The sequence below is a fragment of the Monodon monoceros genome, unplaced genomic scaffold, assembly GCF_005190385.1.
Source record: "Monodon monoceros isolate NGI ecotype Baffin Bay Population unplaced genomic scaffold, NGI_Narwhal_1 Super_Scaffold_10, whole genome shotgun sequence".
In the NCBI taxonomy this organism is placed as follows: Eukaryota; Metazoa; Chordata; class Mammalia; order Artiodactyla; family Monodontidae; genus Monodon; species Monodon monoceros.
This window is the reverse complement of record NW_021703766.1, coordinates 51,042,162-51,055,671: the sequence shown is the minus strand read 5'-3', so window position 1 is coordinate 51,055,671 and position 13,510 is coordinate 51,042,162. Positions and strand designations below refer to the sequence as shown.

General features: G+C 54.7%; 2 protein-coding genes across 2 annotated transcripts; one reads left to right on the top strand and one right to left on the bottom strand.

Moving 5' to 3' along the window:
- The first annotated feature begins 1,265 nt into the window (after positions 1 to 1,265).
- On the top strand, positions 1,266 to 8,530 carry TULP2 (TUB like protein 2). Its single transcript, XM_029236184.1, has 12 exons — positions 1,266 to 1,292; positions 1,717 to 1,893; positions 2,294 to 2,354; positions 2,530 to 2,667; positions 2,913 to 3,029; positions 3,764 to 3,885; positions 4,539 to 4,850; positions 6,230 to 6,342; positions 6,868 to 6,982; positions 7,068 to 7,166; positions 7,403 to 7,574; positions 7,859 to 8,530. The coding sequence occupies exons 1-12, from the start codon at positions 1,266 to 1,268 to the stop codon at positions 7,990 to 7,992; spliced, it is 1,587 nt and encodes a 528-aa protein (XP_029092017.1). The 3' UTR covers positions 7,993 to 8,530.
- Positions 8,531 to 9,549: 1,019 nt separating this feature from the next.
- On the bottom strand, positions 9,550 to 12,877 carry PPP1R15A (protein phosphatase 1 regulatory subunit 15A). The gene is made up of 3 exons (XM_029213471.1): positions 12,647 to 12,877; positions 10,362 to 11,735; positions 9,550 to 9,925 (listed from the first exon to the last, which is right to left on the bottom strand). The coding sequence occupies exons 2-3, from the start codon at positions 11,724 to 11,726 to the stop codon at positions 9,653 to 9,655; spliced, it is 1,638 nt and encodes a 545-aa protein (XP_029069304.1). The 5' UTR covers positions 11,727 to 11,735; positions 12,647 to 12,877; the 3' UTR covers positions 9,550 to 9,652.
- Between the last annotated feature and the right edge of the window lie 633 nt (positions 12,878 to 13,510).

The window sequence follows — 13,510 nt, the reverse complement described above, 5'->3', positions numbered from 1 at the left end:
TGTCTCTCCTAGAAGTGGCTGTAAATTACAGATCGGTAGTAGTTGGCACAGGTCACGTTATAAGTTTCTTGTATAAGAGAGAGGTGTAGAGCGAGCTTCCGATGCGGCCTCTGTCAGGTCCCTTTAAGGAACACCTGCATGCTCTTCCAATTCAGAACCCCTGGAGCAGGGTTGCCTGGCTACAGCAGAAGCCAGGGGTCATTGCTTTGTTGGAAGTGGAACGTGGGGAGCCAGGAGGGAGGGGATTAGGGCAGGTTCCAGTGGGAATCCCCCCTCCCTCTAAGCCCTCTTTTTCTCCCCTGCTTACTTCCCAGAGACCCAGAGATTATGTCACTGGTTCCCAAAGATAGGGTCAGGTATGTTTAGAAATTGGCCAGAGAGGCAAGGAACTGAGGTGTGAATGTGAAAAGCCTCTCCAGGCACGAGAGGAGGAAAGGGAGTCTCCAGGATCTTAGGGAGGTGGGTGCTGGGGGTCTAGAATCACTGGGGATGGGGTGTTTGGGGTCCAGAGTCCTGAGTTCTCATGTCTGGTTGAAGGAGAGAGGTAGGTATTTGGGGAAGAGAGAGCTGGACTCCTGGGCTCCTGATAGTGACGAAAGCTGGAAACAGGCTGCTGGGTCCCTAGCAAGTGTTGGTGCTGGAATTCGGGCTGCCTGGGTCAGGGGAAAATTTAAAGCTTAAGATCAGGTGTTGAAGGGAAGAGTCCACTGGGATGTTGGGTCTGGGTCCTGACGCCTCATTTTGCTTCTCCAGGATGTCTCAGGAGAATGACACATGGAAGAAAGAGTGAGTGGGGGAAATGAGATGCGCAGGGGTGGAGTTGGGGTTGCAAGGGGGAGCTCAAAGTCTGATTATGCCCACACCTACTCAGCTCTGGTCTCATAATGATGTTTGCAGGTTCAGCACCATTGGCCTTGCAGGAAGGGCCTGGGGGCTTGGATTTCTGGGTCCTACCTAAAGGGAGGGAGCTATAAATGAGGACTCCTGGGTCTGAAAGAGGAAGGGATGGGGGGTTTGAGTCCTGGGACAGGAGGGGCCTGGGATCTCTGACTCCTGGATTCTAGACAGGCCAGTGCTGTGAGAAAGAGCTTCAGAACTGGTGGAGCAGGCTCAGGGTCTGCCTCTTCTGTGTCCTCACAAACGTTCAGAACCCTAAGTTGGTCAGGGGGAAGAAGGGGAGGGGCTCTTGGGCAACCAGGGTGCCCTGCTTGCTGTCACTATGAACCTGCACCTCTCTCAGGGCCCTGGGGGATGAGCTTGGCGCCATGAGGCTGCAGAAGCTGGAACAGCAGGTACTGTGCTCAGGAATCCTGCCACCCCCGACTCTTCCATCTTCCATACCTCCCCAGGAACCCCACCCCAAGGACTTGCTCTGGGACTCCTGGTCCTCGTTGGTTCTCTCGGAGCCTCAAGTTTTGCAATTGGGAAATGAGAAAATAGGAATTTGGGATCCTCAAGTAGCAAACCTTGGTGATGAGACTCCAAAATTTCTAAGGAACAAGGGTTCTGGAGAGCAGGACTCCTAGGTCCTGGGGGAGGAGGGGCCTGGGAGCCAGGACTCCTGGATCTAAGGAAGGAGTTGCTGAGGGACTGAAGGCCTGGAACTCTCCCACCGACGCAGGACGGCCCTTGCCCCAGGCCCCCTTTCACCCATGTCTTCTGGTCCGGTTCCAACACTCCCATTCCCGCCCATACACCCTTTTCCCGCTCGCGCAGCGGCGGTTGTTTGAGGTGAAGCAGCGACGGAAGCGCCAAGAACCCCTCATGGTTCAGGCCAATCCTGACGCTCCCCTGAGGCCCCGGCGACCGCGGCAGCGGGAGGAGCGCTTCTCGGGTGACAGCGGTGAGGAAAGGTTCCCAGGGTCGGGCAGGAGCACAGCCCTGGAGGGAGGGGTCTGTGGGAGTGCGGAGCCTAAAGGGCTTAGAGGGGAAGGGCCTGGCAGAGCCCTGGGGCGGGGACTTGTAGAGCACGAGAGCGGGGCCTGACAGAACCCTTGGGTGGAGCCCAGGAGAGCCTGAGTGCAGGGCCTGTGAGGGCCCAGGGGAAGGACCTGTGAGAGTTCGGGGGCGGGGTCAGGGAGAGTGCGGGTGCGGGGTGTGGTGCAACTAGAGGTGGGGCCCGAAAGAGTCCTGTGATTGGGCTTGTTAGAGCTCCGGGGCGGAGCCTGGGGGAGCTGGGGACCGCCCAGAAAGTGCTGGGGCGGGGCCTGGGAAAGCTCCGGGTTGCAGTTAGGCAGAAGAAACCTCACTGCTGAAGTAGGCGAAACCCGAGGGCTGGGGCTGGGTTATTTAGAGCCGAGGTACTGGAGAGCCCGCGTGGGATTGTTTACACGCGGAATCGAGACAATTTAGCGGTAGGGCTGTGCTTGTTTGAGTCTTGGGATGGAGTTAGGGTCCTGAGTGGGTCTTGGGGGTTTGGGTAGTCAGTTAATCAGGGAAGATATCTCGGAGACCAGTGAGGAGGCGGATCTTCTCAGATGACCGGAATTTGTACATCGTGTTAATGGCCCTCGCCGTACCTTCTCCCAGGCCCCGGGAACCCTTTCCTTCAGGAGAACGTGCCAGAGACACATCTGCGACCTGGTGCCCGCAGTGTCCTGAGCACCGTGAGCTGCGGTGGAGATGGCAGTGGCGAGCGTGGACCCCTGGTATCGCCGACAGAAGCAGGTAATCTCAAATCCTTGGGCCGCCTATACACTGGAACTCCACTCCCACTAGAACCCAGGAGTCTGGATCCTCAGTCCTTGCTCTCCAAAGGACCCCCAGGGGCCCCGTTTCCTTCACACCAAGGAGTCCAGGTCCTGAACCTTCTCCTTCTCCAACACGCAAGAATCTGAATCTCCAGCCCTCTCCTCCCCCAGTATTCAGAAATCCCAGTCTCCAGACCCGCCCCCCCCCATCCTGATTACCAGGCAGTTCCGATCTCGAGTTGGAGGAAGTCTCCGTGGAGGATAATCCTGCCTCACCACCTCCTTATGAAGAGCCTCCGGGGACTCGGCGCAGGGGTTGGCCAGCCCGCCAACGACCTGGTAATTTCTGGGACATTGGGTGAAATCTGGCCCCCTGGTCCATGTGGCAAATCCTCCCCCTTTTTGGTAACAGCTTTGTCGAGATATATTTCACATACTATACAATTCACTCATTTAAAGTTTACAATTCTATGGTTTTCAGTATATTTACCAAGATGTGCAACAATTACCACAATGAATTCTAGAACATTATCATCACCCACAAAAGAAAGCCCTATACCTTTTATCAGTCAACCCCCCCCAATTTCTCCCAGACCTAAGTAACCACTAATCTAATTTCTGTCTCTTTAGATTTGCCTATTTTGGATATTTCTATATTCATATATAGAATAATACAGTATATAATCGTTTGTGATTGGCTTCTTTTGCTTAGCATGCTTTCAATGTTCATCTATGTTGTAGCATTATCAGTATTTCATTCCTTTTTATTTCTTAATATTCCACTGTGGTGACATTTCCTTTTATTCTCATGACATGACCAACGATTTCAATAACAGGACTCTGGGTTACCACTCCAAACTCCGCTCCCTCCTCCCGGATGCTCTCTCTGGGACAAGGGAAAGAGAGGACTCTAACTACTCCCTGTCCTTAGATCCAGAGAGCAGTCAAAGACAGTAGGGTTCGGAAACCCAGGGGTTCTGGCCTTCTCCAGCTAGCACTGATGACCTTGTCCCGAGCTCCTGGGACCCAGGTGTCCTGAGCTCAGTCTTCTTCGGGCTTCTTCCACCCTTTAGGGGGCAGTGCTGAGGACGAGAGCGAATCCCAGGATGTTGGAGATGAATACGAGGTGCCCAGTCCGAGACCAAACCCTGGAATGGTTGGTGACGGGGGCCATGGAGACTTAGCCTCCAACAAGGTGGGAGGTGGCACAGGCAATAAGGACATAGGAGGAGGAGAGCTAGTTTCGGACTCTAGGGGGGACGGGACTCTAAAATTCTGCAGCCCAGTCAAGGGCCCTTTTTACTGGTGAGTGGAACCTGTTATGTTTGGGCTAGCAGAGGCGCACCATTTATTGAGTCAATCTAGAGGATTTGAATTGGTGTGAGCACATACATTAAAACCCAGCCCCTCGAAAGGCAGCGAGCTTTGGAAAGGGTGAGAAAGGGCCAACTGGCACTCACTTTGCTACTGATGAAAGTGAGATTGTTTCAGTTGAGTAGATCTGGGCGGTACTATATGTTATCTAGACCCAATGAACATTGGTATTAGAGGAATGGGCAATGCTTTCAAAGGGATTCTCCAATCGGTAGGTGGAATGGGTGTGGCTGCAGAGGGAGGCTAATAATGGTGCTGGCCAATCAACACTTGAAGAGGGCTTGGTGGGGTGGGCCCCTTGAATGTACTGGCCAATCAGAAAGTGGCTTAGATGCTTGACCAATAGACAGAAAACTTGGTCGAAAGAGGGCGTAACCCTGAGCTGGAATGGCCAATCGCTAGTTGGCAAGGCGTGGGGGGGGGGGGGGGGCGGGTCTCGGCTGTCCCTCAACTTGAATGTGGCACGTGGGCTAGGGCGAAGACCTGCAAGAGAAGAAAGAGGAGTCGGAGTCTACAGTGAGGAACTCCCCATGGGCGACCGACGAAGAGGTGTCCGAGGCCCCGGAAGGCGCGGGCGGCGCGGGCAACAGCGATGTGGGGAGCTCGCTCCGCTCGCCTCCCCGCGCCCCAGGCCCTCGGCTGGGCGAGGACATGGAAGCGTATGTGCTGCGGCCAGCGCTGCGCGGTCGCACGGTGCAGTGTCGCATCAGCCGCGACAAGCGCGGGGTAGACAAGGGCATGTTCCCTTTCTACTATCTCTACCTGGAGGCGGCCGACGGCCGAAAGGTGCGGTCTGGTAGCCTCGGAAGCAAGTCCCACCTCCCAAGGGCAAGTCCCGCCCCTTTCTGAGCGACAGCAAGACTTAGGCGAATCCAGGCCTTGCTCGTCATTGAACTAGGACTAGTCAGCTCCAGTGCCAAGTCCTGCCCTTCACAGCACTAGGATTCCTTCCTCTCAGAGCCCGATAGGCCCTCCCCATCCCATAATCCAGCCCTGTCCACTCTCGAGTTGGGCCCGCCTTTCTCAAGGCTAGGCCGCGCCCTTTCGGAAGGTCCCAAGCCCCACCTCTTACAGACCCTCGTGAGGTACTGGCCTCATCTTTTTTTTTTTTTTTTTTTTAATTTATTTATTTATTTATATTATTATTTTTTGAGGTACGCGGGCCTCTCACTGTTGTGGCCTCTCCCGCTGCAGAGCACAGGCTCCGGACGCGCAGGCTCACCAGCCATGGCTCATGGGCCCAGCCGCTCCGCGGCATGTGGGATCCTCCCGGACCGGGGCACGATCCCGCGTCCCCTGCATCGGCAGGCAGACTCTCAACCACTGCGCCACCAGGGAAGCCCCTGGCCTCATCTTTTTCGATCCAAGTCTGGTCCCTCAGTGAGCCTTCTGTGTTATCAGGCCCCACCCAATCCTGGGACAGGCCCCGCCTCTCAGGAGTCAAGCCCCTTGCTTCGTGGATTTTCCACCCAAAGCCAAGCGACTCCCCTCTCAGTCTGGCCATTCCTGTCTCAAGTGTGGCCGCTTCTCCTCAATTACTCATTCTCTCCCAGAAAGAGGCTTTTCCCCTACTCAGTGCCAGACCTGTTTTTTCCCCGATGAAACACGTACTGAAGTCCTGCTGCGATGTTCCAAGTGAGGCTCTTCCCTATTCTCCAAAGCCAGGCCCTGCCTGCCAGTCAGGCTCGCCCCTCCCTGGGCTCAGCCCCAACCCTGAACCCAATGGCCGAAGGAATAAGGGGCAGATATTAAGATGTGAAATGGGGCTTCCCTGGTGGCGCAGTGGTTGAGAGTCCGCCTGCCGATGCAGGGTACACGGGTTCGTGCCCCGGTCCGGGAAGATCCCGCGTGCCGCGCAGTGGCTAGGCCCGTGAGCCATGGCTGCTGAGCCTGCGCGTCCGGAGCCTGTGCTCCGCAACGGGAGAAGCCACAACAGCGAGAAGCCCGCGTACCGCAAAAAAAAAAAAAAAAGATGTGAAATGAAGCTCCCCATTCAGGACCCAGCTGATTCAGTGAGAACCGCATCTCCCAGCAAGCCTTGGGACGCTTATTGCTCCATTACCCTTTCCTCTGCCTTGGGGACCTGGTGTTTCCTTGTCTTTGGACCCCTCGCCCTAGCCAAATACCAGAAATCGACTCTAATGGGCTGTTTCTCACATCCACAGCACTTCCTTCTGGCTGGGCGCAAGAGAAAAAGGAGCAAAACCTCTAATTACCTCGTCTCCCTGGACCCCACAGACCTATCTCGGGATGGGGAAAATTTTGTGGGCAAAGTCAGGTGGGCAGAGTCCTGATGTGTGTGATAAACAGGTGGCAGAGGGCCGGGGGTTGGGGGGGGGGGCAAGGGGACAATTGAACTACATTTCCCAGCGGGCTGTAGAGTACAAGTTCCACCTGCCCTACAATTTTTTCTCTTGGGGACTGATGGGTTTTGTAGTTCTTCAAGTTGCAACTCCAGGGTGGTTGGGAATTGAACTGAAGGCTTTGGAGCAGAGGTTGGCATTTAAGACATTTGACTTCTTGAGAGACACGGGGCTGGCATTCCTAAGTTCCTGTGGGAGAAGAGGGCTGGGATATGTGAGTTCTTTTGTCTTGGAAGGGCGTTCCTAAAGGGCCAAGGCAGGAGGCTAAAATCATGGCTCACCAAAGAAAGAGAGGGGGCTGGGACTAGGTACATGGAACATGGAACATGAGTCTTTTGTAGAGGATTGATCGGAAGAGTTCATGAGATGACATGGGAAAGCAGTTAATGTAAAATAGGAATAATTATTATTTTTATCTGACCACTTCCCTCCTGGAGCAGATCTAATGTCTTGGGCACCAAATTCACCATCTTCGACAATGGGGTGAATCCAGAAAGGAAGAATTTTGTCCCAGAGACTGCTCGGATCAGGGAGGAGCTGGGGGCTGTGTGTTATGTGAGTGTCTGGGAGACGAGAGAGAGTGGAGCAGGACGGTGGGGAGGGAGAAAGAAGAAGGCCAAATGGAGCATACTACCCTCAGGAGACCAACATCTTGGGATTCCGAGGGCCCCGGAAAATGACTGTGATCATTCCAGGAATCGACGCCCAGAACCAGAGAATCAGTGTCCAGCCACAAAATGTGAGTGCGCCAAGGTTGAGTGTCCCTGGGTCAATGGGGAGGAAGGGCTGGGGGACCGGCCATAGGTCCTAAGGGGAGAGGGAGCCGATGGACTGCATAAGGTCATATATGAAGCCGGTAGGACTTTGTCAGACTTATGTTTCTCAGGAAGGAGAGCCTAGGGACTCAAAATTCTGCGTCTGGAGGAAAAAAGCTGGTTGGTAGTTGGTTAACCGCGTCCCCACTTTACCCTCTAGGAACAGGAGTCGCTATTGAGTCGCCTCCAACGGGGGGCCAACCAGGGGCTGGTCCTGCTGCAAAATAAAGCCCCATCGTGGAGCGACAAGAGCGGCGCCTACGTACTCAATTTTCATGGTCGCGTCACTAGGACCTCGGTGAAGAACTTCCAGATCGTGCATCCGGATGACCGTGAGTTCCTAGGAACTGGTTTACCTGGGCAAGGGAGCAGGACAAGAACTACTTCTCCCATTAGCACTTGAGCGTTTTTCTAGGCAGGGCCGACTCCACGCTATTGCAAAGCCTATTGGGAAGTGTAGTTTACAAGGCCCTCTGCCATATAAACTGCACTTCCGGAGGATTCCGCGCATAGTGAGGGCGCCGCACAGCCTCTCGGGAGTCGTAGTTCTCGCGGCTCAGAGGCCCGCGGCAGGGATACGACACCCGCTCCCCTTAGTTCCTGACTTCCTTCTCAGCGGACTACCTGGTGCTCCAGTTCGGTCGCGTAGCCCCAGACACGTTCACCATGGACTTCCGTTTCCCACTTTGTCCGCTCCAAGCCTTCGCCATCTGCTTGTCCAGTTTCGATGGGAAGCTGGCATGTGAGTAGTTCAATGAAAATACTCTCATCAGCTTGTGTGCCTACTCATTTGGAGAAAGGGCCCCAGCGTGCCTTCTTTTGCACCAGTTTACTAATAACCAACACTTATTAGACGCCGCCTGAGTGCCCCGTCCTGTGCTCTAGGCAGTGGGCTGTTCGGCAGCACTTGCTCTCCTGAAATCACAGTCCGATCATGGGGGATGGGTCTTAAACAACAAAAAAATCAAAATGCTCGTCTGCTATGAATGAGGAAGGCACACAAGTTGGCTGGGTCAGAGCAAGATATCTCTTAAAAAAAAAAAAAAAAATTCATCTACATCTGAAGAATCACAAGGAACTAGCTGAGCCAGAGGGGTCAGGGACGGGAACAGACAGTAGCCACAGCTCATACAGAGCTCTTAAGGTGGAAGGGGGCTTGGTCGGTTTGGGAATGAAAGGAGAGTGTAGCAGGAGCCTGGGGAACCAATGGGGAGGGACAAGGTGTGAGGCTGGATAGGGTGCAGGATGTTTGGGCCACTCTTTTTTTTTTTTAATTAACTAATTTTATTTATTTATTAATTTTATTTTTTATTTTTGGCTGTGTTCGGTCTTCATTGCTGTGCGCCGGCTTTCTCTAGTTGTGGCGAGCAGGAGCTTCTCTTCGTTGTGGTGCATGGGCTTCTCATCCCGGTGGCTTCTCTTGTTGCGGAGCATGGGCTCTAGCCACATGGGCTTCAGTAGTTGCGGCACGCAGGCTCAGTAGTTGTGGCATGTAGGCTCTAGAGCGCAGGCTTAGTAGTTGTGGTGCACGGGCTTAGTTGCTCCATGGCATGTGGGATCTTCCCAGACCAGGGCTCGAACCCGAACCCGTGTGCCCTGCATTGGCAGGTGGATTCTTAACCACTGAGTCACCAGGGAAGCCCCACCCCCACCCCAGCCACTTTTGTTTGAACTGCTGTGAAGAGTTCTAAGCTGGTGAGGTAAAGTAGGATGGGTAATTGGAAGACATCCATGAGAGTAAGAATAAATACTAGCCAACACTTATGTTATTTGACAAACATTGTTTTAATTATGACTTCCTTTGGGGCCTTACAAACTCATAAGGTATGTGCAATTGTTAGCCGCATTTTACAGATAAGGAAACTGAGTCTATGGACACATGATTTATAAATGTGAAATCAGGCCCACTCATAAATGTGAACGCCTCGAGGAACTCACCACGTCTGCCAGTAGGAGGATGAGTCTTTGTATTCCAAGGACACACAGAAAACTGGAGCTTAACCCTTTTTTGGTGAGTCCAGTTCCCAGCTGCCTTGGGGAGATAACTGTCCGGGGTTTAATCAAATATAGGTGGAAGCCAAAGAAAAATGACAAAACCCACCAGTCCTTAGTTCAAAAGAAGCCTCGGAATGGGAAGAGGGATGATGGGAAATGTAATTTATCCTCTATTGAGAGGCTCGCCTTTATGCTGTCCCCCCGCAACTGTTTTGGGGACCCAGGAGTAGTGGATGGTGTCAGTTCAGACACACACGGAGACGCTGCTCACTATGAAAAGCTTTATTCCTTATATAAATCAACACTTAAAAATAAATAGGTAATAACATGAAAACTACTTCATCTTAGCCACGCCTCCCACTGAGGTCCAGGCAAGGAGACACACAGGGAGGAGATGGAGAGGCCAGAATGTGGCTCAAAGGTGTGGTCTGCATGGGGACATGGGTAAGGTCGGGGTAGGGGCAGGTATGGTGGCCAGAGAAGTGGGAGGGTTCCCGAGGCGTGCCCAGGCCCTGGCCCGGGCGGCAGGGGTGAGGTAGGGACCCAGCTCCTCTTGGGCTTGGGCGATGCGTCGGGCAAAGCGGCTGCGATCCCGGGCGAACTGCTCCCAGGGGCCTCTGCGGGCGGCCTGGGCGGGTCCCGCCCAGACAGCCAGGAGATGGACGGAGACCTTCTCAGAGAAGCGCACCTGGAGATGGACCGTCACAGACATGGGGAGACACAGAGATACAGACACAATATACAAACGGCCACAGGTTGGGGGGTGTGGGGAGAGGGAGGGAGACAGAGAGAGAGAACCAAACAAAAATTAGTTGCACAACAACGCTTGTTGTCTGGATAGTCATTCACCCACCAGCGGATCCTCCATCTGACTCCCTGAAGATGGAGGTAGTTCCCTGGGGTTGACATGAGTGCAGCTGCTCCTTCATCCCACAAGGGCTCAGCCTCTTGCAAAGGATTGCATTACAGTGAACACAGCCGTCCCAACGGAGCTCACATGCAACCCTCTGCAACACGGGGGACCCAGGAATCGGGGCCTCCAGCCCTTTGGCCCCCAGGCCCAGGAGTTCCAGCTCCCAGCCCTCTCCTCGCTAACCTCAAGAATCTGAGCCCTCAGCACCCACCTTTCTGGTCTTCAGGGGAGGTTCAGGGTCCCGATGCCTGGTGGGGGTTTCTGCAGACTTGAGGCGCATTTGCAGACGGAGGGGCAGCCGAGGAGGAGCCCAAGGAGGTGGGGCCTTCTCTCCAGGTAAATAGATGGCCACTCGGAAGGGGCAGGGCTCAGCTTCTCCCCACTCTGTGGCAGCTTCCCCTCCCTCTGTTTCCTCTCCAGGCTGATATATCCGGTCCCTGAAGAGGGCACTCTGGGTCTGAAGGGAGGGACTTGGTTCCAAGTCAGCTGCTTCTGATTCGTCATCTTCATCCTCATTCTCACCCTCACACTCAGTTTCCTCCTCTGTGTCCTCTCCTGGTCGGTACACCCAGGCCCTCAGGAAGGCACTTTTGTGTGGGATGGAAGAGGAAGCCTCAGCTTCTCCTGAATCACTGTCCTCCTCCTCCTCTTCCTCCTCTGTGATCTCACTGGATTGGTGCTGCCAGGTCCTGAGCAGAGGGCTCTGGGCTGGAACTGGGGAGTGTGGCTCTGGGTCAGCTTCTCCTTTCTCAGGTTTTTTGGGCTTCTCCTCCTCAGGCTCCTCTCCTGAACAACACTCCCAGGCCCTGAGGTGGGAGCCTGCAGATGAGGGGCAAATGGAGGTCTTCGTGGCTGCTTTATTCTCTGTTCTTTCTTCCTCTGTGGCTCCATCCACGGGGCAGCACACCCAAGCTCTGGGCTTGGATCCCAGAGCTAAGGGAGAGGCAGATGTTCTAGGAGCTTCTTTATTTACAGCTTCTTCATCCTCCTCCTCTTCCTCCACCCCTGGACAACATTCCCAGTGTGATGGAGGAAAAGAGAACATGATCACTTCTTTATCTTCAGTAACCCCTTCTTCCTTAGATTCCTCCTCCCCAGGAAGGTCTTGCAGGGATGTTACCAGAAGGCTGGGGCACAGGGGAGCAGGCTGGCCATCCATAAATTCACTTCCCTGCTCTCTAGGGATACTGGTTGCTTCTTCCCTGCCATACTCTTCGTCGTCATTATCTGAAAGTCCCCAGGCTTCAAGAAGAGAACACTTGGTTTCCAGGTCAGGGCAGGCCCCCCGGGATGCTTCTCCATCCTTCTCAGCTGCTCCACTGTCTCCAGTCTCCTCTTGAGGGTGCCTGCCCTTGGGGGCATGGTGAGTGGCCAGAGAAGCCTTAGCTTCTCCCTCCGGGACAGCTTCTCCCTGATCTGTTCCGGTTACTGCTTCCACCAACCAGGGCTCTGGAGATCTTGGGCCTCTCAGGTGGCTCCAGGTCCAGCTGAGAAGGCCCACCAGCGGGGACACGAGGTAGAAGGGGTGGGTATCCCTCCAGGGGGCAGGCTGATGGGGCACTTGGCCTGGGGCCATCTGTCTGGACTGGGAAAAAGGGAGAAAAAAAAGGAATCAAGTGGGGCTTCCCTGGTGGCGCAGTGGTTGAGAGTCCGCCTGCCGATTCAGGGGACACGGGTTCGTGCCCCGGTCCGGGAAGATCCCACATGCCGCAGAGCGGCTGGGCCCGTGAGCCATGGCCACTGAGCCTGCGCGTCCGGAGCCTGTGCTCCGCAACGGGAGAAGCCACAACAGTGAGAGGCCCGCGTACCGCAAAAAAAAAAAAAAAAAAAGGAATCAAGTTTAGAAGCCATTTAGGGGATAGTATCAGAGGATGACCCTGAGTCATAGCAACGGAAACAGTAACACAAATAGCAACAGGAAAGTCCCTGCCCACATTCCTTTCTGATCCCAGCCACTCCCACCTCTGTCCCTTGTTTCGCCACCTCTTCTCTCAATACCCAAGAGTCTGGGTCTCAACAAGCCTCTAGCCCCATCTGCTCTCACGCATTAAGTGCTAGTCCCAAGAAGAGAGAACACAGGTCCTCTACTTGCTTCTCTTGGGGACAAAGTCCTGGTCCCTGCTTCTCGCCCCCTCCTGAGGATTGACAAATCAGACCCCCATCACCCTCCTCCCTCGGAGACTCAAAAATTCCGATCCCCAGTTGGTTCCTTCATTGGGGACCCAAGAGCCTGGCTCCCAGAACCCTCCTCCGTCTGGCTCAGGACTCCAAGTTCCCAATTCCTTCTGCTTCCGAAGTCCGAGCCCTAGGGTCCGTCCCACCCCTCCATACACAAGAGTTCAGGTTCCCAGGCCCTCCTTAGGACCCAGGAGTCCGGGCCCCGAACCCTCCTATTTCGGAACCCTGAAGTCCGAGCACCCTCCTCATGACTGACCCGCAGTCTGATCCCAGCCCCCAAACCCCTGGGGACCTAGGTGTTCCGACCCCCCAACTCACCGGCTCGGGACCGTGCGTCACCCTGGGGGCAGGAGGGCCGGCTGGGGCTGCCACAAGCGATCACAGGTTCGGACGGCTCGGGAGGCCAGCGCGTTCATCTCCCCCTCCGGCGTTGGGCTCAGGGACTCAAGTTGTCACCGGCTGACGCAAGTGCTGTCGCGACAAACGGGCGCGGGATCGTGCCGGGAGACGCAAAAAGACAAACAAGTGGGAAACTAAACGGGTTTGCGCTGACGCTACCCGCAGGGCTTTTATAGGCCAACGCTGCCGGACGTGCTAACGCCAAGAGGGGAGGCGGGGTTTCGAAACGTAAACGTGAGGATCTGAACGGAAAACAAGGTTGGACTTCTCGCGGAGATTCCGGGCTTTGTGACGTCACGGCGGCGGCGGTGTTTCCAAGCGTGGCCACGCCCCAAGCAAGAGAGCTGTCACTCAAACGCGTGAACTGCTTAAGCAGTGAGGGAGCTCGCGTAACCCCTGTTGCAGACAGATGCCTCCCCCCTTATTTAACCAGCAGGCCCCAGTCTAGAGTCTCCCACTTTCCCGTCCGGTCGGCTTCCTACCCGGTGTGGGAGAGTATTATTGTTTCCATTTCACAGATGGGGAAACTGAGGCTTGGGAATGAAATCACTTGCTCAAGGTGGTCACAGCAGAGTCTAGATTCATTGCAAAAAAGACAGAATGTGTAAGCCCCCTGAAGGCGGGCACCTTGCATTGCTCACTGCCTGGCACATAGTAGGTGCTCAACAAATATGTGGTGAGGGGATATGAAACCAAAAACTCGGACCCCTTCCCTGTCTTAGGCACAAGGTTCCACTCTTAGGTTTCACCTGCTTCAAATCTGTACAAAACCTCTGCTTACAC